Raw genomic sequence first — 23,815 nt, forward strand, 5'->3', positions numbered from 1 at the left:
AGAAAGAAAAACAGAGAGAAAGTGCTATTTTAAGCCCTACACTTACCAGTAGCTGGCTCTTTCTTATATTGTTGTTATGTCAAGATATGTTCCTGAACACATATTCAGTCATCTGCACACTGGGCCCTGGAAGTCAAACACCTTGGAAAAAACATGGTTTTATTTGGTGTGGTACGGGGGAAAGGGTATGGGTGGCGTCACCAGTACCTCAATAATGACACTGCTGTACTGCTAAAAGGGGAGGGGTGGGTGTGTCGGGCAGACCTGATTACACAGAAACTCTGTGTTCTCTTCTCCGTCTACACACATGGTGCTATTTAGCTTGCTTCACTTCACTGCCGTTTCAAAACGTACTGAGAGACACGTGTTTGCTTGAACATCACTAATGTTGCAGGACACACTTGTATAGACCGGCGTGTGTGTGCGTGTTTTCCACGTATGGTGGAGTTTATGGGAAATGTCTTGTGATAAGGCAATTCAGTAGAAGTGTCTTGTAGCTTTTAAACATGTATATCTGTGTAGACAGAAGACATTCACGTAGTTTAATACGCGTGGAAAGCGTGGATACAGCAATATATATAAATGTATATATTAACGTTTGCCTACTGTTCTCTCCTGCCACTGACGTGCAGGACACTTTTTATTCTACACGTAAAATCAATACTTCCTCCTGGCACGCGCCCCTAGCTCGAGACGCATCGCACGCGCCCCTAGCTCGAGACGCATCGCACGCGCATAGCCGCTTCACGTTCGCGTCTGCTTCGTGATTCGTAGCTAGGAGGCGTGCCCACGCTTTCAAATACAGCTGTCCAAACGCACGTTTGACTCACAGTTCGTCAGACTATGCAGAGGCGAGCGTCGACGCAAATCGCTAGCAAAGGGAGGTCTTTGGTTGCAATTGACTTAGAGATGCACGAAACACCATCGGAGTTTTTGTTATAGTTGTGGCATGTTCCTGGCGATATCATTTCAAGAAAAAAACCAACAACGACATTGGATGAGGTGTTCTAACTTCGGTACTGTTTGGTTTGAAAGTGTGATAAATCAACTCGTGTGTCCCGGGCGTCGAAACGTATCGCTTTTCCTTTATGTGGAAATTCACAAATGAACCGTGCATGATAGGTAAGTAAAATGTCTTAAACGATGCTTTCTTTTCCTAAAAACGCTGAATTGAACTTGAACTTGATTAAACAAATGATGGGAAACGCATTAGTTTAGCGTCGCTTTATTTGTTGTGATGTTAAATTGTATTTAGGCTGTTTTTAGCACAGTCGCACCGAGATATCAAACCTGTCCAATTATACAGCTACATCTTTGATGTGCATTAAAGGACATGCCGATAATTGGCGCCCCTAAGGTGGTTTGAGTTCAGTGGCTTTTCGGCATTTACCTCTACGGCGAGCAGTAGTTTTCCCAGGTTTCATAAAAGTTTTGCTTTAAAAAAAAAAAAACTTAAATATAAACCCTGATATCTCTTTAGGCAGTGTTTTCCCAGACTATATGAAATACTTCATTAGAATCGACACGTAACGTTTGCTAAAAGCGTTTCGTTTCACAGACGCTGTGGAGATTGATGGTTCTAGTAGTGAACGTTTCATGTAGTCTCGTCAGGTCGTTTAATTTCTTGTCATTGCAAATTTGCTGTCTGACCTTGTACTGTTATCCCCCCCCTAACCTTCTGCCAATTTCCTGTAATGTAATACTTAATTTACACTATTTTTAGTATTAAATTTTCTGTATCAAATATGGTTGTATCATGTGAGGTCTGCTGTTTGTAAATAGGTACGTGTAATAGATATCTGCTACAATTATTATTGACACCTGAGGGCAAATCACTGTCCAGAACATCTCTTGTTTGTGTTCTTTAACCCTGACGTACACCACCAAGCATGCCATTGTCTTGGACAAGAAATATTTGGAGGTGGGGGGGGGGGGGTGGGGGATGTGGACTAAAGCTGTTTCCTGTCTAAGACTCGGGGTCAACAATGGCAGTCATTGCTAGAATGGTCGGTGGTCCAATTCCCAACTGACATCAGAAGCCGTTAGGGATGTTGAAATAATGGTCCCTCAAAGTGGAAAGGAGGGGCAAGAATAACTGTACTATACAATACATTGGAATGCTGGGTGAACAGTGTGCTGAAAAAAAGTAAGATTTTCAGGAAACTAAGACAAAGGGAAAGCTTTGTCAACCCTTGAATGGCTGTAATAATTCTTGTGTGTACTGAACGTCAGATGGATCAGTACCCACACTTTGTTTACTTGTGTTGTGAGCAAGTTTCAAAAAGCCAGTCTATTGTTTTTGGCAAGGCAAAGTACATAGCTCATTTAGCCTAACTAGAAGGGCTTGCAAGAGCTGTGGACCTTAAAGGTTAAAGTTCATTTTTTATGGTCTACTCATTTTACTTAATGGATTTGTATTCATTAGATTGCAAGCTCACATTTTAAATGAGGCTGAACTAATTCTGCAGTCTAACCAGATTTATGTTGAATTTGCCCCAAAAAATTGTTAGACAATCCTGTGTACATTTTGGATGCCTCAGACAAAAACTCAAATACACTCTTGTAGGACTGACCGTTTGTAAATGTATCCAGCAGCCCTACAAACAGGATAGTTTTCTTTTCATCCCTCCTCCATGGACGAATCTGCTCAACGTGATCACGTGAATCTGGGTACAACAGTAGTTTTCACCTGCAACAGACACGGATATACCTTGTTAAATTTTTGATGCACCTTGAATGCATGTTCCTGAGTTAGTGCGTCATGGGTGCAACTGATCCTGGGCTGATTACCGTTCTCTGCAAAGAGTAGCATGTTCTCATTTCTACTGTTGGCATAATGAGGTGTGTGTGCACGTGGGAGCAATGCTGAAGTTGTTTCGTAGAGTATTGCACCAAGGAGAGAAGGTGATGTGGTGCACTGCGAATGCTTCTTGCAGATCTCTAATTGACTCTACTGTCTTTGTTTTTCCTCCCAGATCGTGTGGCCAAAACCTACTATTTGATGCTGGGAACGCCACTGGAGAAAGGGGGAAAGGATTTATCTTGAGTTATTCAGTTCCAGAGTTCCTTTGCCATGTCTCTGGCCTCCTTTCACCTGATGCAGACTTTGAAGAACTCTCCTGCGGCCCTGCGCAAACACTTCCGGCGTGACCGCACCGAGAGTCTGTCCCATGGCGACCCCATCTTCAAGGTGCACTACCTGGGCACCAAGAAGATCTTTTCCCTGGACCTGAAACAGGCGGAGGACGCCATCGATCCACTCCTGGATGGCACGCCGGGCAAGCTGTCCAAGGACCACGCCCTGGTGGTGCGGCAGCGTTACGTGGAGGTCAAGGAGCTTAGCACGGGGAGGCAGCTCACCAAGACGTACCTGCACGACATCGCCTTCTGCGCCTCGCACTCCACCCGCCCCAATGTGTTCCTCTACATCTGCAGGCAGCCGGGCCAGCAGCTGCAGTGCAGGGTGTTCTGGTGTAGCCGGGTGGAGAGGGCGAAAGACATGACCGCCTGCCTGGCTCATTCATTTCAGAGGGCACTGAGCGACTGGCAGGATGGCTGTACCACACTGCCACAGACGGAAGGTATCACTAAGGTGGATGAGGCACCCACTGCCAATCCTGGGTCAAAAGGGTCAACTCTGCCAGCCAGCCTGGGAAAAGGTGAGCAGGGCGAAGGAGAGTTGCTAACTAGCATGCTAGTTGGTTCACTTCTATAAATATTAATGCAGTTCTCTGCTAGTAATAACACATGTAATGCTGAAGTGTAATACTGTCTGTATCTGTGCATGAACACAGTCCGCTGGAAGAAGAAGGGGTCTGTGTCCCGCAGTCCTCTAAGAGCCATGACCAGACGGAGCTCCGCCACCGACAGCTGGCACTGAGATGCCCAGGGATGACCCTGCTACTTGACCTCTTGACCCCTATGGGATCGTTCAAATACGAAGGCACTTTTTCTTCTCTCCCACCTCTCCAGCCATGTAGAAGGACGGCAACAGCTGGATTGGTCAGACTCCACCAAACCTTTCCACCCACAAATGTGCAGTTTTTGCAGACTGGAGGCAGTGTAAACTGATGCCAAATTTGCTGTTACTTCTCATTTGGGACACAATAACTGATGACGTACAAGGGGAAGTGGGGGGAGTTGATTGTTCTCAGATTATATGCTGGTGAATTAGTTCATTTACTGTTCATCTCGATTGCAGTGCTGATTTGTGTCCTGGTCTCGGTACCTTGGGACCAAATGCAACTTTATGCAAACAAAAATCACCAAAGTCAACAAACTAACCTAACCAGAGTCTTTTTAAAAATAATTTTATTTATTGCTATTTTCTTATAACCTGCTCAGCTTTGAGTACATGGGAGGTGAGCATACATGATCGGTGAGCAGTTAAACAGGAAGTGCATCTGTTTTTGTATTGGACATGTCACATTAGAGATGCCATAGGCAGCGTGTGATGCCACGTGTGCAAATGCAGACAGTTCTACTGAGTTCAAGCAGATTCAGTTTGGGCACAAGATTACCACCCACAATTATTTGGAACCAACACAGGCGTTTAACACATACCAGCAGAGGAGTGACTATTTTAGTGCTAGTTCCTTATCTTGGATTCCATTACTACAAAAGCAAATAGAATATGCTAGGTTTAACGGGCCAGACAAAATATACTGTAGAATAACAATGTTTAGTGTTTTTACCATTTAATTTGCTTCTCAGCAAAGGTTAGACATGCAATATGGGAGGAGGCTCCCAAGGGGAAAACATGGCTCTGCATTCTTGTGTGCAGTGGGTAAGCGAACACCATGTGCCCCAAGGAGTTCGGGTGGAATTCTTGTTGTGCACCTGCATTGAGACGGGACCATTCTAGACTCCCCAGGTGTCCCTGTCCCCCTAATACCCCCTCCCCCCTGCTTTCATGACTTTGCAAGTTTTTGAACCAGAACATCAGGTTTTGTGAGTTTCTCTTTTTTGTATTTATTTATTTATTTTTACATTTTTTGCAAAAACCATGCTAAGCTAGTGATATCTTCATATGGTGACATCAAAAAGCTGATTGTTCTAAGTGCAGGGGGTGGGGGGGGGTGGTTGTGTGTGGAAGGTGGGGGGGGGGGGGGGGGGGGGGGGGGTTACAAACACTGCTGCATGTGAAGCAACATGTGCAGGTGTTCCAGTGTGAAGGGCTCTAGTCATGTCCTCTTGCCCAAGTAGCAAAAACCTAAATATTCTAAACAGTCTTGAATGGTGTCGATTCACTACTGTTTGAGTCTCAGCTGTTTCACGGCCACTATAATCTTGCTGTTACACATTCCTACTAGAAATAGTTTTAACCCGACAGGTTTTATTTAATGCATATTAAAGTGTAACTCTTAACACAAAGATAGCAGGCCTGCATGCGGGATCTGCGTGTCTGCTAAATGCTTTTTTATGTCTGAAGGTGCATGTTTGTTTTACAAGTTCGGTGTACATATTTAAATAAGTATGTATTTTATGAAAAAATAAACTTTTATACAATAATTCTTGCATGAGTGCTTATCTTTATCTGCTACTGCAAAGCAGTGCGACATGCATGGAAATTTTAAATTGCCTTACCACTCCAGGACTCCAATGAAAAAGAATCTCCTTTTAAAATGTAGTGAGCTCCCCTTTAAACCCCATATGGCACTAATCTTCAGTATTTATCAGAGATGGGCTATAATGTCCTATTATGCAGTGGTGTAAACAATACCTTAAACCTCATATACAGTACATTGGAGACAATTCTAGCCTCAGAAAACCAACCCATCACCCCCATTGGCTCCTTTAAGCAAGCACTCCAAGCAGTAGACTTTGTAACCTTTTATCCAGGGTAACTAGAACTCTCTGATGAATAATGGGATAGTTTCTCTGATTGCACAGATTTTAATTCAATCCCTTAATCAATTTTTAATATTGACTGGCAAGTCCCATAAGCCCATACATCAGGTCACCAGACTCAAAATGAGCAAAATGTAGAGAAAGCTGATTTACTTCAGCTGTAGAATGCCAGACCAACATTATGGATCAGATTACCAGTTCTATAATTCGATAAATAGTGATTACATGAATCAGCACTATAGGTGAGTGCTTGCACATGGTTAACAACGTTCATATTTGCTTGGGCCCTCAGTTTGATCATTTGGCTATAATGATAAATTGTATTTGTACAGCGCTTTTCAGAACCCAAAGACGCTGACAATAAGTACAAAAGACATTGTTAGATATTCAATGCAGAACACTCACAGGAAACAGAACAGTATCACCAATATAACCAAGACATGAGCAGAAGTGGATTAAAGCAGTGATTATTTTTTAGGTTTATTATATAAAATTTTTAAGGTTAGTTTTAAAAATGGAGAAAGTTGCAGAGTCAAGGAGCATATAGAAAATGCCCGATGACGATATCTGTAATGGCTGGTGGGGAGAACAGGAAGCTGGCCGGCAGAGGAACACATGAGATTGCAGGTTGGGTTGTGAGGAAGAAGAGTCAGATGGGGATGAAGGAGCATGTGTGTTTAAAGCTTTATAGGTGAGAAGGCGTATTTTAAATTGGATTCAGTATTTGACAGCGAGCCAGTGGATGTGTGAATAAGAATGAGTGTATCGGTAATAAGAGAGCAGGAGAGAATATGAGTCAGAAGATTATGAACCATCTGGAGGCTGTGGACAGAGGAAGAGCGAATGCCAAACAGAAGAGAACTGCAATAATGTCACCTGTCTGCCAGTGTTTGCTATGGTTCCTTTATGCTTAGAGAGGTGGTAGTCCTCTCTAGACTGGAGCTAGTGCTAGTGGTGGTGTGTGGGGTGTCACTGCTCATCCGAGGAGTCTGGGAACGAGGGGACAATCCTGCTCTCCATGACACGAAGCTTCTGGACTTCAGCGAGACTCTGGAAGTGCAGACGTCTCAGTGGTTTAATCTCCTCCACCACTAAAATAAAGGGAGAGAAGATAAAATACTCAGGATAACAATGGCCTTAAACCATCACACTGTCTACCACAAAGTGATAGAAGAAACTTAGATCAAACATAACTTTGTATCTGTAAAGAGAAACATCCCACGCTAGCCCCAGGGTCAGCCATAGGATTTAGTATTCTGAGTAGGCTCCGAATTCAGAGGTCTGCACACACCCATTTCATAAAATGGCTCCTCTCGAACTCCTTGAACCACAATCATCTCCAGGAAGTTAAGAAGGGCCCCAGTGATCAGAAAGCGCTTCGGCAGTGGAAGGGTTTGAAGGTAGCGCATATCCAGACAGAACGGATTATCTGGAGGGGGCATTGTGCACAGACCAACCAACTCATTCACGATGTCCCATACCTTTGTCCCTGTAAGGAAAATACACAAATAACCATGATGCCTTCAGTGACTGCTGGAACTGTCAGGTCCTGGTGTGTTGCTATTAGAAAGCAGCAAAGAGGTCCTATGTGAATCAATTGTAGGTGCTTTGCATTTTAATACTGATTTATTTTAAACAAGAATAAGGCCTAAAACATACCTTATGTAAGTATATGAACATAAATGCTTTGATAACTATTTGACATATATGTTTTCATTCTAAATTTTATCACCTGAAAATTCCTAATGCAACTGAAGTTTTAGCAGTATTCGGACTATTACAGCTAAGGGGCACTGAACAGAATTAAGATTTCATTTTCAAGTTGCATTCTCCTCCATAAAGAAATAGTTTACCCACACCTTAATTGGTCCTGTATTGTCTTGGGGTTTACCACATCCACAGGGACCCAAGAACCCAGGGTTTTGTGATTACACCACATAGGGTATGGGTTGTCACTTACATAAAGTATGTTTCTGGCCTAAAGTCTGCCAACCTTGAGAGGTTAAAACCCAGTCTGTAATGGACTTGAGCTTCATGGGTGTGTCTTTGACCAGCGAATCAGTGCCTCCGATGTTAACCAAGCGCTCATGATTGGATCGTATCCAGGCATATGGTCGGCCATATTTAGCATAACCAGCCAACAGGAAAAGGGTGCAGTTCATTTCCTGTTTTTACACACATAAATGAGCTTTTATCTAATTTTCTCTGCTACTTTATTTTTTTAATAAATAGTATTAAAAACAACAAAATAGTAGAGTTACTCACAGGCACAGCGATCTCCCTCTCACTAGGAGAAGCTGGGAGAAGATGGCAATCGCTACTTCTACGGGGCAAAACAGAGCTGTTGACGACTCTGTGATGCGGTGATGGGTGTGAATATCTCTACTGTGTGTAATGGCTCCTGAGTCAGCTCTCTACCTGTTAGCTTGCTGTCGGGAAGCCTGGGGAGGGTGGGGCCAGGGCTGAGGCCCTTCTCCAGGTAAAGGGGAGCTGACATAGCCACTGGCCAGGCTACAGCTGCTACTACATGTAGAGCTGGTGAAGGAGGAGGCAACCGACACAGGAAAACCAGGAGAGCGCCATCCCTGAGGACAGATAACAACAGACACCCCCTAACTGTTTGAGGGAAAAACTACAATTCCATTCTCACTCTCTGTGGTACACTTTACAATCTTTAGTGTAGAGTCCACATTACTATGACCACTAATTCATGTCAAAAGAGAGAAACTGATAGAAACTAACCAGATCTTCATTGACAACAGTCAGCAATAGTTCCTCTTTTCCCCTCAGCCAGGGCTGAAAATAACAAAAACCCTGCAAACGAGACGACAAACCATAAAGCATAACCCAAAGATGAAAACCAGTATTGGGTATGGTGTCTGCAATAATTCATCTGATTTAATGTTCATTGTTCAATGAAATATATTAATATCTCCCTGATCCAACCTGTAAAGATCCTAGTATTGCCAAGTCAGACAGGAAATGCTGTAGTCGTCTCTTCTGTTCTCTCTCTTTGTTCTGGTTTCCACAAAAGAACAGTTAAAGACATATTAAACATTTTTTAAATAAACTGTAATTGTAGACTGCACCTTAGACACATGGCAATAAATAAATATTTTTTAAGAAGACAAATCCTATTTAATTGGCCTATACATGCAGCACCATCATCCACGTCTTGTCTCCTAGCAACAAGATATCTCCCCGCCTCTCAGTATCCTCAGCGAGCGAGAGTAAAGAAATATGTTAACAGTTAACGGATTTATCACGTCTTTCAGTTCAATTTGACAACAATTATTCGACTTCACACGTTCCTGTTCTAGAACATCTCGTGTGCAAATTATGTAAAGGTCGGTAAAACAAAATACCAGTACAACGCATTTTCATAAGAATTATACTTACACTTGCACTCATGTCGACTTCATAAGCATAATGGCCAAGAAGAAAAGCTCTGGTTGCCCTTAATACCGCTATATTCAACCGCAGTTACTAACGAACTGACACGCCTAAATTCAAAAGACCTCAACAATGCATCTCGTATTCCTAATACGTTTTAGCACATTAAACTCAATGTACTTTTTCTTTTTTGCACATATAATTTGAATTCAGCAATATATTTATTTGGCATTTTCTATCAATTCATGTCTCACATCTATGTCTCTTCATAATTCCGTGTTTGCAGGATTCTCGAGCTGGTCATCTTGCAGGTAAGCGAGCCTACCGGGCAAGGGATCGGCTGAAAGTTTAGTTTTTCACAAAAAGCGTAAAATAGAGCACAATGGTATACTTGTTGCTGGAGTACGAAATTAGAGGTAGGTGATCGTCCTATCTTATAATATTGGCCTTCACTGGTACACTGGTGCCGCCACACCATAACAGCTTATAAAACTGCTTTATATGTTACGTAGGAATGTTAAAATTGATGTGAAGTACACAACGTTTTCCGAAAAGCAGGGCGTTTCGGACAGTGGTCCATCATCCCCTGTGCAAGTAAAGCCTGGTTTATACTCGACGCGCCGCGAGCGGCGCGGCGAAAATGACGTAATCGCGGTGGCTCCGCCCGTGCGCGAGGGCCTCGCGCGCTGTCGCGGCGCGAGGTCGTGCACCTCTCGAATTTTGTAACTTCGCGCGCGCGCCGCGCTTCAGCGCGATGGACAAAGTCATGTTTGCCGGGTTCATACACCTAAACAAGGTGGAATTAAAGCACTTGTACGTCACTTTAAAGGTCCATTTCAATATTTCCCAGCACGTTAAACTTAATTAAGTTAAATATTTATACATGTACTCGAAATAATTCGCTTTTTATCACATTATTTAATGGTTGTTTATTTTCAAAACGCTCAATCTTAAGCCTGGTTTATACTTTCGCGAGCGACCGTAGCGCGCGACTCCGCCCACCTCGCGCGACCCTGCGCGAGCGGTGTAGGCGTTTATACTTTCGCGAACGTCGCGAGCGTCGCTGCAGTGTTCTCCGAAACGATAGGTGGCGATAGGTGGCAGTGGAGAATAAAAAACCCTTGCAAAACCGGTGAAAGAACATTTTTACCTGACCAGAGACCGTATATATACACACCAGGCATCAAACATAAATATGGCTTTGCAATGTTGTCCGAAATGATATGTGGTAGTATAAAGAAACACCCCTCAAAAAAAGGGGAATGAACATTTACCTGACGCATTTTGATGTTGCTTTGTGTTTCAGGTTTGAAAAGTGGTGGAATTTAGGCTAAAGTACATTAAAATGTTGAAATTACGTTAACAAATACGAGCCTCTTGTAATTCCAGGACGAAACATGAGAGAACGTGAAGATGTTAAGATTGGGCGTTTTGAAAATAAACAACCATTAAATAATGTGATAAAAAGCGAATTATTTCGAGTATATATATTAATATTTAACTTAATTATGTTTATCGTGCTGGAAAATATTTAAATGGGCCTTGAAAGTGCCGTACAAGTGCTTTAATTCCACCTTGTATAGGTGTATGAACTCTGCAAACATGACTTTGTTGATCGCGCTACACACTGCATCTTCTTTCCCCATGAAAGTAGCGATCTCCGACCATGAATTGCGAAGCATCTGTGCGTCTTTATGTTCTTTCATGGACGTGTCGTATAGATGCCTGTAAAGACGTACCTGTCCCGCTAGAGCTTCCTCAAATGCGTCCATTCTACTAGCGCGGCTCGCGCGACTCGCGCAAAGTTACAAATTTCGAGAGGTGCGCGACCTCGCGCCGCGACAGCGCGCGAGGCCCTCGCGCACGGGCGGAGCCACAGCGATTACGTCATTTTCGCCGCGCGGACCCTCGCGCCGCTCGCGGCGCGTCGAGTATAAACCAGGCTTTAACGTCTTCACGTTCTCTCATGTTTCGTCCTGGAATTACAAGAGGCTCGTATTTGTTAACGTAATTTCAACATTTTAATGTACTTTAGCCTAAATTCCAGCACTTTTCAAACCTGAAACACAAAGCAACATCAAAATGCGTCAGGTAAATGTTCATTCCCCTTTTTTTGAGGGGTGTTTCTTTATACTACCACATATCGTTTCGGACAACATTGCAAAGCCATATTTATGTTTGATGCCTGGTGTATATATACGGTCTCTGGTCAGGTAAAAATTTTCTTTCCCCGGTTTTGCAGAGGTTTTTTATTCTCCACTGCCACCTATTGCCACCTATCGTTTCGGAGAACACTGCAGCGACGCTCGCGAAAGTATAAACGCCTACACCGCTCGCGCAGGGTCGCGCGAGGTGGGCGGAGTCGTGCGCTACGGTCGCTCGCGAAAGTATAAACCAGGCTTAAGTACCTTTTAGGTACCTCACGTCACACGCGTGGTGTTTTATCGTATTTAGCGCAAATGTACGCAGCTTTTTTTCCATCCACCGAGTTTTTGCGCATTTTGAAAATGCGCATGAAAAAAGCTGGATGGAAAAAGACCAAAATTCGAAAAAAGCCCCAAATATCGCAAAAAGATTTTTACGCTAGGAGGAGGTGGAAAAGTTAGACTATCGCATCGCCAAAATTCGAAAAAACTGGATGGAAAGGGGTTTTCGCATAAACGATGACGTATCATGCCTCAAGTCATGTGGTTCTGTACATGATCGCGATGTAAAGATGGCAAATGCATGCAAAAACAGTTCTGGAGAGAGCAAAAATTGAATTTAACTTCTCCATGTATAGAAAAGAAAAAGAAAAAAATGTTTCAAAACCTCAACGTGCAAAAATGCGTAACTGCCAGATGGACGTAAAACCACTATTGTTTTGGCGTCATCTCACGCGATCTAAAGTTTATTCGCAGAACTGTAATGAATGGAAACAAGGCTTAATTCGCATTTTTTTCTGCCGAAACTTGGAAATTGCGCATTATTTTTTCGAAAGGTTTGGATGGAAACCCGAAGCGGCGCTTTCTTCAGAGGTAGCTAGTCACAATTTGCAAATTCAACAAACTGCCAGAACGTGCCGAGCTTTAATAGGCTAATAGTTATTTAACTGCTTAATTCTGAATTTGCTCATTTTCATTAGAAAATAAACATTTATCACTGATTATATCATTCTCTTTAGAATTATACCTATTAAAATTTTATCTACTCCGCCCCTGCAACGTTTGGTAAGTCGTGGGTTCAAAGGTTTGGGTCTTGATTGTACTACAACTATGCATCGGGTCTACTTGGACTTCACTTTTCTGCAGAACTGTAATTAACAGCAATTCAGATACTCAAATCTATGTATGAGTGGCAATTTTATTACCCAAAATTGTGGGTCACAAAGCGGCCCAGAATCTCAAACAAGCAGGAAGTTTTGAATTAATCAAAGTCACGAGAGAAGACGGTCATTGCCATAGTGTTCTGTCTTTCTAGCGTGACTCACCCTAAGTCCAGTGATCTCACTCACCACAAGGGGAAGTTAGCCTGCACCAGAGCAGTTCTCCACAGCTGCCAAATCAGTGACAGTGTATTTTTAGTTCAATTGCTTATGTGTCTAAGAATGTTTTGACTCAAGAACTGCTCTCTCCTCTTAATATTCAACAAAATTACAACAAATGGTTGCCACTTTGTGTTTGAAATAGCTGTGAGGGACTTGTTATGTTTGTTATTTGTGGGGATGAACTTGGGCTTGGAACTTGGGCAGTGTCACGAACTTTTCAAGGCTTGCTTTTTGGGGAGTGTGCTGCACTTTTATATCAAAGGGGGCAGGAATTATATTTATTAATATATATTTTTTGTATGCACTTTCTGGTCAGTAATAGATATATGACCTAATTTCCTGTCTCATAGACAGCACAGATATCCACTTCCTGTCTAGTCAGCAGGCTGAAGAATGTGGCTACGCAGTGGTTTTAATCACTATTGAATCACTATTGAGACCTGTCTTCCCATGCCTCTGTCCTCAGCTGCTATGTGGACAATAGTGTAGGCTATACACCATAATTATTTTTTTCCTAGCCTTCCCTTGGTAAGACTGTTCTGACACTGGTGTGGCTGCACAGAGAAACAATGTTCATGCTCCATGTAAAGTCGGTCAATGTGCAGGCTAATGGGAGCTCTCATGATCACCCGTTCATGCTTCAGTTTGGGCCAGCCCTGCAGCATGAGAGAGATCGTCTGTGAGGAGAAATGCATGGAGGAGGGGCCATTACGTGTTCTTATTGGGAATAAGGCCACTGGGAATAAGAAATTTAAATGATTCTCTACTTTTAAGGTATCGGTTCAGTGGAAGAGTCCAGTTGGTTCCTATGATGGATTGAAATTGTTTGATCTGCAGTCAAAGGTACTTGTAAACTACTGTTTGTTATTCAGAAGCAGATCAGATGAGATTCGGTGACCCTTGTATGACAGGACACCTCCTAATGGAGATTTTAAATGCACTCTTATGGTTTGCCAAGCCTAGTTTTGACTTTCTCCTTTTTGTCTCTAATTGTACTGTTAAATAAATAACTCTAGGCATTTGCAGAAAGAGCAGAGTAACTCAAGGCAGGCGTGTAGTTTTCTACAATCCGGGTGACGGCCCGGAGATCCCCACACCCCTGGATAGGTAGCAACGTTGGGGTACCGCTTCACTACCACGGATACTTGGACATTAATGTGCTGTGTCTACTCTTCTGCTCTCTCATACCATCAAGATTGGAATCAGTATGAATCCTTCTTCTATGCAGCCATCTACTCAGTGTGCCGCCTAAACTCTCTGAATATCAATAATTAATGTTATGTCGTGTAGGTTTCTTTGTTAGGAACAAGATGTCCAAATGGATGCAGTTAATGCTGTCATCGTTTGAAGGGACATCAATGACAGTCGAGATTTCTGCGGCCTGCACAAAAACGTTACCACCTTTTCCTTCTTCTAGCATTCCATGTGGAACTCAGGATCCCATGTGAGGCTGGAGGAACCCAAATAAAAGACTCAAAGATAAACGATGAACCATCTCACTTTTGACTTTGACGGATTTTGTTAATGATGGGGTTGAAATTGCTTTAGTTTGACTAAATCAACTTGTATGAAAATGGAACGCCTTCCATTGACACTTTTGGACTGGCTGGTACTGACTGACCTTCAATTCTTTCATTCTCATCCCCAGAGTCATTGGGGGCCTGCATGCTCATGTCAGTGGACCTCTTTCATGTGAATCGGTGAGAGGATGTAATTTGGCCTGGCACTCAACATTGCAGCTTCTGACTTCTGCACACACCGTGTGAGCCTGGAGCACCAATACTGAACAGCAGTGAGCATTTCACTCCTATGACAAACAAACAAACATCCACTCACCCTGAAGTGTGATGTTTGGGTGGAAGAGCTTAACACAAACGTACAGCTATTTAAGATGCACGAATTGGATTTTCACAGCATTTAAAAATATTTTAAATAAATTCCTCACCCTGTGAACTGTGTTCTGTTTCTGCACTGTCCAAAGACACATTGTCTTCCTCCGTCACCCTGGGTGTGTTTGCAGCTGATGTGTAACTGCAAAATGTGACACTTGGGGGGGGGGGGGGGGGACACTTTGACGTGGACAGAAGCACAACACCAAGGGCGTACCCAGGTCTCCTTCTCCCACGCTCTGGGAGGTGGGACCCATCTTTGCACTTTCAGTATTTTGCATTGGTATGTTATGGCGCTGGCCCATTTACACAAGCCTTCAGTTCCCTGCTTTTGGAAATAGGATTGAAAATCCTACTAGTCACCCCTTTGTCTTCATTCTGTTCATTGGTGCACATTATAAGTGACACATCCTGGCCTTGGCCTTTGACCTCCCTGAAGAGGAGCACTACAAGCTATAGCACCAATGTGGTATTTGATATGAAAGAAGCAGGTGAGTCCATGTTACATTTTGCCTAGATTTACCTGGATTACTGCAGACAGGAGAGGACCACTTCAGTGTAGAGATGCCCCTTTACAGCCCTGGCATGGACTATTAGGTGCTGGAAAGGTGTAGCAATAGTCTAGCATTTCAGAAAACAAATTTCATGTATAGCAGCGGTTTCAATGGTTTATTTGTTTTGTTTAGCTTTGCTGCCATCTTGTGGTCTTCTGTAACTTGAGGACGCCATTTTCAGTATTCCGGTGTTCAGCTGGTTGAGGATTTGCTGGTGTACACAATGACAGTGGAAAATGCTTAACAGTAATGATTGGAGTTATTGGCATGTGTAGGACCTGAGCTTGAGAGACGTGGTTGCTAAGATGGACGTTAGTGCAGTTGACACAAGGTGGAACATGCCAGATCTGCAGATTTGTAACATATGCATGTACACACACACACAGAGAGAGAGAGAGAGAGAGAACCTAGCACTGAGTGGTTAGAATTTGTTTTTAGATTTGTTCAGTTTTCATTTTGGGAAATAATTTTCAGGTTTCAGTTTTCCTGAATATACCACAAGAGCCACAAGAGATTCTGATGTTTGTTATACAGAGCTACGTGTCCAGCTGTGACTTTAGGCAAACACACAATTATAGTCAGCCAGCAAGTGATTCATTCTGACATTACCAATCCCAATCTTTGTGTTGTTATACAACAGTAAGCTCTCTGCGGACCTGTGGTGTAGATATTGGCATTCGCCAACCATCAAAAAGGCAGGAAACTTATCATCATAAGTTCTGGAAATCGTGTGTGGGATAACAACATTTGGCATTTTAACAATAATTTGTTAGTAATTTCAGTTTATGACCTTTGTCCCACATTTTCAGTGTTCTTGCCTGAAAAAGAATGGTGGTAGTCACACAGTCTCGCTGCGATCCTCTCACTACGCCTCACAGCATCACCCTTGCTGCACCCGTTGAGCAGATATATGGTCTCAATATCTGTGAGTAAAGGATGGACATTTTGCAGGCCTTACAATGTGAAAAGTTGTACTGCAAATAGGGATGAGAATTTATGGGTTAATAATAGGTGGCGGTATTTAAACAAGAATTTCCAGACTTACTTGACACGTCTAACAAGGTTACCCTCATGCCCAGATGTGCTATGTTCTATGTAAGCTCAGTGGAACGTGGAGAAAGAACTTTGAGATCTTCAAATGAACATTAAGCAGTGCCAACAATGTCATCAATGTGTCTCAGAAATACTAGTACAGATTTACAGGTCCAGTACATTGTTCAAAAATGTTTCTCAACAAGAGCAACAAAGAAGTCAACATAGAACGGGCCCGTTTTTAGCACCCACACTCACTCCTCTTTATTTTCTGAGCTGTAGCTGGAGTCAAAGATGAAGGAGTTAAAAGTTCACACTAATTTAAATTAAGCATTGTACACATTGTGTAGTTAGGCCACATATTTACTGGAAAGGAGGATGTTGGAGTCTCTGAAGACTTAAATTAAGAAACAAATTAATTTATTCAGGTGGAGGGAAACTTCCTGCTGTATGAGAATCAGATAAGGTTCATACAGAAGTTCCTTTCCATAGAAGACCCCCTCATCCATAGGTGAGATCCAGCTCTCTGTAGACTGGGCAGTAAGATATCCTTGCAGACTCAATTTAAATAAAAGCAGTGGCATCTTTTGTGCATTTTTATTAATATAAACATTCTAGTTTCCAAAATGTGTTTTTTCTTGTGTCCCGCACTGACTTTCTTAACTCTGAACTAGACTGAAGCTGCAGTGCTGGTCCCCAGTTCATGACACTCCTCCTCTGCTGCTCTGTGCTCTTCACAATGCAACCATCAATCATTCATCGCAGATGTGGAAACGCACCTGAAGTTCCAGCTGAATGAGTCACCTCCATCAGCCTCTAATGGGAGGTATCGTCCCATCACGGATATAGGAAGGCATTACACACTATAGTGATGTCATGTGGTTCAAATGGCCTAGCTATTTTGGGATTACCTAATTACACAATGTGTCTGTGGAGTCATGAATTAACCATGAGGTTGTGTGTAAGATGCTGACATTTTGTCCAGGTTTGAATGTACAAGGAGGACTGATTGGGTAGGAATGTGATTCTTATCTCCCTCCTGCATTTTCCAACAGATTACTCATAACAGTTAAATTCTCTACACGGTGCACTTTTATTTCAAACATTAACCTATAACTTCTTTTATTTTATGATCTATCACTTTGCTTCTAATTACACATACTTAAAGAAATTTGTAAATTCAAATGTGTATTTGTGCAATATGTGTGACATTAAATCAGACACCAATAAAAGTAACACGATGTGTCATTTATTTGTGTTCACATGAGCTGCAACAAATCACAGGAAATTAATAAAGACCCACTGTAATAAACATTATGCCTCCCAAAATAAACAGAAACACAAAATCATGAGATTTAATCCTTTATTGTTTTAAGTGTATAAAATGGCTGCTGTGCTGTTGTGTGCTTTTTCTTGGCTGCCTGTCCCTTAAGGTCATAGGATCACTGGTAGAGATACACAAGACTGCTGGTAGTTTGTTTTACTTTAGGTGCTGCAACTAGGTGCTGCTGTTCATTTTAAAAGGCTAGTTGGTGTTTTTGTGTAGTAAACCAGTCTTGAGTGTTTCTGAAATCAGAAATGGTTATTTTAGTAAATATGTTTCAAATCCAACAGAATATGCTGTAAAGTTCTGAAACATGGTTCAAACAACAATTTGCTTGCATAAACTACTTAATAAACACAATATCTACTTTCTCAAGGAAGACATATAAAGTTGCTGCTTAATGTAAAGTGTCAAACAGTGCCATTGCATTCAGTGAAACCAAGTGAAAATTGCACCTGTTTAATTACCTAATCAACATAGCTTAGCCAATCAACACGCTTTAAACACAAACAGGTCAGTTTCTTTGAAACTAGCCGATGTGCAAGATATAAAGATCTTAGGGGAAAAACATGCTACCACATCCACAGCTAGATTGACCAGGATATTTGTCTGTGCAAGTGTAGTATATGAAACTATAGACACTTCAATTAATCAGTGGCAATGGCTTTTGTATATTGCTCTGGGTTGGTGTTTTATTATAGGTTTTGATATGGTTAGTTGTCTGTTTATTTTGCTATATGCAGGTACATTTATTTGACCTCTCCTTTGTTTTCTCCAGAGGTCTCCTCCTTTTGTTGATCGTTAGTACACTGTCTGACACAGAACATGCACCACAAAATTTTCACGTGGCTGAAGGTAATTAGAAATATTCCCTTTCTCAAGCCAAGTTCAGTTCCACATGTGTAAATGTGCCTCTAACAATGCTTTTCTTTTTTTTTTTGTCTTTTCACAGCTGGCTTTGAGACTGAATGCAGGGACCGACATTTCTTTGTCTCTGTCAAAATGCCTCCTGGCAGTGAGCTTCATTTTGAAGCAGTTGGTAAAAATTTCTGAGAGTTGCATGCGTCTTGTATCTATAATGAACTCTTACCAAGGAACTGGGGGGTTTTGGCATGGGGTCAAATTTGGCTTGTCGTGTGCTTAAGTTCTGCTTCGTGACCAGGACCAAGATGCTTCTTTTATAACTGGGGTTTACTTCCTAGACGCTGCTGGGGTGCATCTCATTACTCCACAATATGGAGCATTGTGTGGCTACACGGTTCAGGCTGTCCTAGATCGTGCTATTCTCAGGGCTTCCTATTTTTCCTGCCACACAGAAAATGAGGTACGACATAATGATGCATCACTATGAATGTCTAAAATGCTGTGGTTACCCAATGCACATCCAATTCAGATGGACTAGTTATGTAGAATGTGTGTTTTAAGCCCTAGTGTCAGCATTTTCTTTATTTTTAACAGAATGATGAGACCTTCAGCCTTGCATTCAGGTTGATTGTGGTGGACCGTCATGGTGAAGAAACATCTGCTAACATCTCCAAGTCTTGCACACTGTCTTTGCCTTGGTCTCCTAGAGAGGTCTTGTGTGAGGAAAACTACATGGAGGTATGCGTGTACATTCAATTTATGCAATGCTGAACCTTCTAGCAGTGCCTCAGTGAAACATTTTCTTTCCCTTCAGGTTTCTGTGAACAGAGATCTCTCATGTCCTTACACTGGTACTCTTGAAAATGACCTGGCTGTAGTGAGTTTACCAGCCATCTCCAATGCACAAAGACTTTTTGACAATGGACCCCAAAGGCCCTGGAAATGAAGTTTCCTCCTTTCTGACCTCTCCCAGGGATCAGCTGTGTCTAACTGGCAGATTCTGTTTGAGAAGGACGGGCAGCAGTCTTTGGTCCTGTCTCCGGAGAGAGCAGTGGCTCTAGGCTACCTCCTGATGGCCACCACGGGTAGAATCGTCTTCCGCACTGGTTTCGGCAAGCCCCACACATCTGTTAAAATGGTAAGACGTCATCCCATACCAGTCCTGAAATATTCCTGTGGCCTTTTACTGTTGCCATGTTTACACAAATTGAGCTTGATTTAATGAGACCAATGTGTACAACAGTGTAGTCTTGGTAATGAATGTCAGATATAGGCATCTGGGTAGAACTGTTTCATTTTTATGTCAGGTTGATGGGGTTGCTGTGTCTGAGATCCACCCAATAGTGCTTTTCAGACAGAAGCAGACCATTAGGAAGATGGACTTGGATGCTGCCTGTGCTCTTAGTATGTGCCTAATTTTATGACCGTTTGAACTGTAGTTGTATGAAAATGTTTTTATTGGAGTTTTACCTTGTTTGCTCTTCTCTCATATCAGGTGAGGAGTCTTCCAGTGATTTGGAGCCTTACTGGAATAATTCAGTGACTACTAACCAGTTCTCTTTAAAAATGGACTTGGGGAGTGTGATAGGGGTTGATGGTCATCTTCAGAACAAGCAGACCACCATGGACCAGGGCCATAGCAACAGAATCAATGCAGGAACTATGGAGAGAAGCATTCCATATGTTCCTGGAGAACAGTTTGTAAAGGTGAGGCCCTTTTTTATCTTGTATCTCTAGGGACTAGTTGGTATGAATTTTCAACTCCTCCTCTTTAATTAAAGGATTTTTAATAGAAGCATGGTGAATTTTCATTGGCGTTATCGTTGGCCCCTGGCTGAAGTTGCACCTAGTAAGGGCAGAGTATGTAAAGACTGCTGTATTGAACAAAATTTGAAGCTTTGCTGAAATTTTACTTCTGATTTTTACATTTTCAATTGAATTTGGACTGATTTATTGTCCATGAGTCTCTCAGAACGCGGCTGCAAGGGTTCTGACCCGCAGGAGAGAGATCGATCATATTACACCTGCACTCCTCACTGCACTGGTTACCTGTCAGCTTTAGAATAGATTTTAAGGTTCTAGTCATGGTTTTTAAATGTCTTCATGGTCTTGCCCCTCTTTACCTCAGTGAAATGATGGTTAGATATGTTCCAGTCAGGTCTCTCAGGTCTTCAAACAGTAATCTACTGGTGATTTCCTAAAAGCCGATTAAAGATTGGCCCAAAGCTCTGGAATTCTCTTCCTGAAGAGCTCAGAGGCATTTCATCCCTGCATAGTTTCAAGAACAGTCTCAAAACATTTCTGTTTAGATCTGCTTTTAGTTAAGAAACTCTCAATCTTATTTACTTTTTTATATTATGTTGTCTGTTATTTTCTAAATCTAATTATCTTAATAGTTTTTTCTTATTTACTTTACTTTTTATCTTATTTACTTTTTACTTTTTATTTTAATATTTTTATATTTAATTTCTTTTAACATTTTCTTTTTGTCTTATCTCCTTTTAATGTTTCTTTTTATTTATACTGTAAAGCACTGAGTTGCATGTATGTATGAAAGGTGCTATACAAATAAAGATTATTTTATTATTATTTAAAAGGTGACCTCTAAATTCCACATATTTTTTTTGAAAGACCCTCACAACTCTTCTTTGCAGGAGACTTTTGTCAAGGCTGGGCCCCATGTTACCCCTCGTGTTCTTCAGCTGTTCACAATCAATCGTGAGTTTTTACAAACTGGTAGGTGGGTGTTCTTGTACAAGATTGCTGTTAAGCTTTTGCATGTGACTTTCCAGTCTTTTGAGGTAAGAGCATTTTACGTCACCAGTGTGCGCATTACATATGGTATTAAAAATATTTTTAATATTTAAAAGACTGAGATTTTTGTGTTTGTTAGAGACTGTCCCTGAGGAGGGTACCTTCACTGTCTGTCTGGATAATGTCCCCATGGATGTGGTGTTGGTGGCTCTTGAACTCAATGGTAATTACTTACCTGTCCTGGCTGCCATTCAGAGTGGATACATCAGTGTGATTACAAACCCCAATGACACCCATGCCTATAGGACTCAGATTCCATTTGAAGACCCAGCGGTGATGAAGCTGGTGAGTCCCTTAGGATGTAGCCCTAAATAGTAAATGGTCTCGAACCTTTTCGTACTTGAAACTTGATGAATTTTGCTAAGTATCTGGCTAGAGAGCATCTGTGTATATTCTTTACGCTGGATAGATTAGCCATTAATCTCTAATCCAGGTGTGATTTTAAGCTTGATTTGTATAGATTTTCACCTCCTGTTCTCCTCCTTCCAGTATCTTGCTGAAGGCACGATAGAGTATTCGTTGGACATTAAATATACTCTGAGGGAGAGAGCATCTCAGGAAGAACCCTACTACCACTTTGTTTCTGTGGTAGCTTCTATTAAGGATCTCTGTACGTACTGAGTGTACCAAATTGTAGCTTGATTTGGAAGTGGAATTGACTTTCCATTGAATGTGTTTTGCTAGAATTGTAAACTCTACCACAATTTCTTCCCAATAGTTCCCCCTGTTATCAGTGGTTGGTGTAATGAGGATGGCATCAGTTTTGGCTTGAAAAACATGTATGACCACATGTGGGAGTTTGGCATCGGGCCATATACTCTTACACAGCAGCTGGCTGACAGTCGAGGCTACATCATGACCAATGATAGCCAGATGCTAATAATGCATATCCCCCTCTTTACTGTTGGATACATCTATGAGGTTTGGAAAATCTAGTTGCTATTTAAGAAGCTTGTAACGGGCTAATCTAACCAGTTAAGACAAACCCAATGTTTCAAGAAACTACCTAATGCTTAAATAGCTAAAACCTTTTCCTTTTGAAGAATATTTCCCTGCAGCAGTTTATTGGTGCATTTGAAATATCCACAAGGAATGCAAAGACACTGCAGATTGCACAGGCTACGTCCCACCACTGCCTGTTCAAAACCACAGAGCTGCTAGGTAACACTGGACACCACCCGTGATCATTGCTAGTGGCACCAATGGTGTTTGAGCGGTACAGCGCTTGCGTGGATGCAATTTCCTACAGATGTGGGATATCCAAAGAACTTTAATGGTCTGATTGTCTCCATTTCTCTAGTGTGTTCCAGTGATGGTCTAATGACTGTTGTGACTAATGTCACCAAGGCATTTCCTATGGCTGTGCCTGCTATGACCACCTTGTTGGACAGGAGCTGCAAGCCCAGGGAGTTTGATGAAACTAGAGTGCTCTTTTCCTTTAAATTTAACACCTGTGGAACAAGGGTCAAGGTTTGACTTGCAGATTTGTATTATGTGCCATTTGGTCTGTTCCTGCATGGGTACAACGGAACTTTTTGTCTGAAACATTCACTCGGTGGCTAACTTTTTCTTTTCAGCTTGAGAAACGATTTTTGGTGTACGAGAATGAGATTCTGTTCTATACGTCTCATTCCCCCGAGAACAAGCCAGTCATCACCAGAGATGTTCCATACAAGTAAGTTGGATGAGGGTCTGTAGCATTGATGGGTTGCCTTGAGAACCTTGGTGAACCTCCATGTTGGTTCCAGAAACCTCTTTGAACTGTTCTTGCTTACAGGATTACAGTAAGATGCATATATTCAGCATATGGCAGCAGAAGGTTGTTTGTCAACAGGAGACTCAAAGCTCAGACACCAGCGGTGACCGTTCCAACTGGTCAAAAAGCACAAACCCAAACAAAAGGTTGTGCACTATTAATTATTGCTGGGCCTAATCTTGCATAATATAAAAATCACCATTCACACTTTAAATTGCTCTTCAAAGTGGACTATTTGGGTCTTGCCCGTCACGTTCTGAAATTTGGTTCTTAGATGAAGTGTTCAAGCTCGCACCCAGCATGAGACCAATTTATCCTGCAGAAGCCACAGTCACTGTGAAGCCTGCATCTGTTTACGAGGCTCCTGTCAAGTACGTGTATGTGTCTAGCCGGGGTTTAAAGAAAGCAAAAGGTGTTTTCCAGACTGCAAAAGGTAAGTGACCTTAACAACCCGATTTCAGTTGTCCCTGCTGAATTACCATGTGCGCTTCTAACTAGTGACACTCTCATTGTTTCAGGGGGAACATGAACTTGTGCTGTAAAGTTTTAATAATAAATTTTGTTTCCAACCCTACTGTGTTCTTACTACTTGAATGAATTGCATGTCTGGGCCCCAATTTGGCGTTAAAGCAACAGTCTTTGTCTTCACACTCCTGCACATGTTTAGTGCCTCTTCCTTGTTCCCAGTACAGCTGCCAGTACATCAATTCATGCATTTTATATGTTTTGATATTGGAAGTAAAATGAGTAGTGTGGGAAGACTTTGCTACAATACTTTGTTTGCTGAAGATGCTTAAATAAGGTCATCCTATG

At 42.0% G+C, this 23,815-nt stretch overlaps 3 protein-coding genes and 1 long non-coding RNA gene across 6 annotated transcripts; 3 read left to right on the forward strand and 1 right to left on the reverse strand.

Moving 5' to 3' along the window:
* The first annotated feature begins 809 nt into the window (after positions 1–809).
* On the forward strand, positions 810–5,079 carry LOC143475221 (uncharacterized). Its single transcript, XM_076972998.1, has 3 exons — positions 810–1,122; positions 2,976–3,659; positions 3,795–5,079. The coding sequence occupies exons 2-3, from the start codon at positions 3,074–3,076 to the stop codon at positions 3,878–3,880; spliced, it is 672 nt and encodes a 223-aa protein (XP_076829113.1). The 5' UTR covers positions 810–1,122; positions 2,976–3,073; the 3' UTR covers positions 3,881–5,079.
* Positions 5,080–5,333: 254 nt separating this feature from the next.
* LOC143475461 (uncharacterized) lies at positions 5,334–11,148 on the reverse strand. Of its 3 annotated transcripts, none has more exons than XM_076973313.1 (8): positions 10,983–11,148; positions 8,797–8,868; positions 8,593–8,664; positions 8,269–8,435; positions 8,116–8,173; positions 7,844–8,015; positions 7,142–7,339; positions 5,334–6,941 (listed from the first exon to the last, which is right to left on the reverse strand). In XM_076973313.1, exons 1-8 carry the CDS (start codon positions 11,013–11,015, stop codon positions 6,820–6,822), a joined length of 894 nt encoding a protein of 297 aa, XP_076829428.1. In that variant the 5' UTR covers positions 11,016–11,148; the 3' UTR covers positions 5,334–6,819. The 3 variants fall into 3 exon arrangements, with proteins under 3 accessions (XP_076829428.1, XP_076829429.1, XP_076829430.1); XM_076973314.1 differs by lacking the exon at positions 10,983–11,148 and adding an exon at positions 9,250–9,792; XM_076973315.1 differs by lacking the exon at positions 10,983–11,148 and adding an exon at positions 9,013–9,207.
* Positions 11,149–13,214: 2,066 nt separating this feature from the next.
* On the forward strand, positions 13,215–17,446 carry LOC143475561 (uncharacterized). The gene is made up of 4 exons (XR_013121045.1): positions 13,215–14,561; positions 16,022–16,137; positions 16,673–16,755; positions 16,919–17,446. It is a non-coding gene; the product is annotated as an uncharacterized LOC143475561 (long non-coding RNA).
* Positions 17,447–18,100: 654 nt separating this feature from the next.
* Positions 18,101–23,576, forward strand: zpax4 (zona pellucida protein AX 4). Its single transcript, XM_076972861.1, has 19 exons — positions 18,101–18,251; positions 18,347–18,423; positions 18,521–18,607; positions 18,771–18,892; positions 19,027–19,170; positions 19,247–19,309; positions 19,406–19,570; positions 19,740–19,836; positions 19,928–20,139; positions 21,087–21,150; positions 21,326–21,531; positions 21,736–21,856; positions 21,965–22,167; positions 22,290–22,407; positions 22,547–22,716; positions 22,824–22,921; positions 23,024–23,148; positions 23,277–23,435; positions 23,521–23,576. Exons 1-19 carry the CDS (start codon positions 18,229–18,231, stop codon positions 23,529–23,531), a joined length of 2,265 nt encoding a protein of 754 aa, XP_076828976.1. The 5' UTR covers positions 18,101–18,228; the 3' UTR covers positions 23,532–23,576.
* The last annotated feature ends 239 nt before the right edge of the window (positions 23,577–23,815 follow it).

The sequence above is a fragment of the Brachyhypopomus gauderio genome, chromosome 14, assembly GCF_052324685.1.
Source record: "Brachyhypopomus gauderio isolate BG-103 chromosome 14, BGAUD_0.2, whole genome shotgun sequence".
Classification (NCBI taxonomy): Eukaryota; Metazoa; Chordata; class Actinopteri; order Gymnotiformes; family Hypopomidae; genus Brachyhypopomus; species Brachyhypopomus gauderio.

Bases quoted from the DNA above. Each gene is read 5' to 3' on its own strand.
- LOC143475221 (XM_076972998.1), top strand. From the start codon at position 3,074: ATGTCTCTGGCCTCCTTTCACCTGATGCAGACTTTGAAGAACTCTCCT. The intron at 3,660-3,794 runs GTGAGCAGGGCG...GCATGAACACAG, and splicing joins GCCAGCCAGCCTGGGAAAAG to TCCGCTGGAAGAAGAAGGGG.
- LOC143475461 (XM_076973313.1), bottom strand. From the start codon at position 11,015: ATGGACGCATTTGAGGAAGCTCTAGCGGGACAG. The intron at 8,436-8,592 runs GTTAGTTTCTAT...ATCTGTCCTCAG, and splicing joins CTGTTGTCAATGAAGATCTG to GGATGGCGCTCTCCTGGTTT. The intron at 8,016-8,115 runs GTGAGTAACTCT...GTGTAAAAACAG, and splicing joins AGAGGGAGATCGCTGTGCCT to GAAATGAACTGCACCCTTTT.
- zpax4 (XM_076972861.1), top strand. From the start codon at position 18,229: ATGGCTTTTGTATATTGCTCTGG. The intron at 18,424-18,520 runs GTAATTAGAAAT...GTCTTTTCACAG, and splicing joins AAATTTTCACGTGGCTGAAG to CTGGCTTTGAGACTGAATGC. The intron at 23,149-23,276 runs GTTGTGCACTAT...TTTGGTTCTTAG, and splicing joins AGCACAAACCCAAACAAAAG to ATGAAGTGTTCAAGCTCGCA.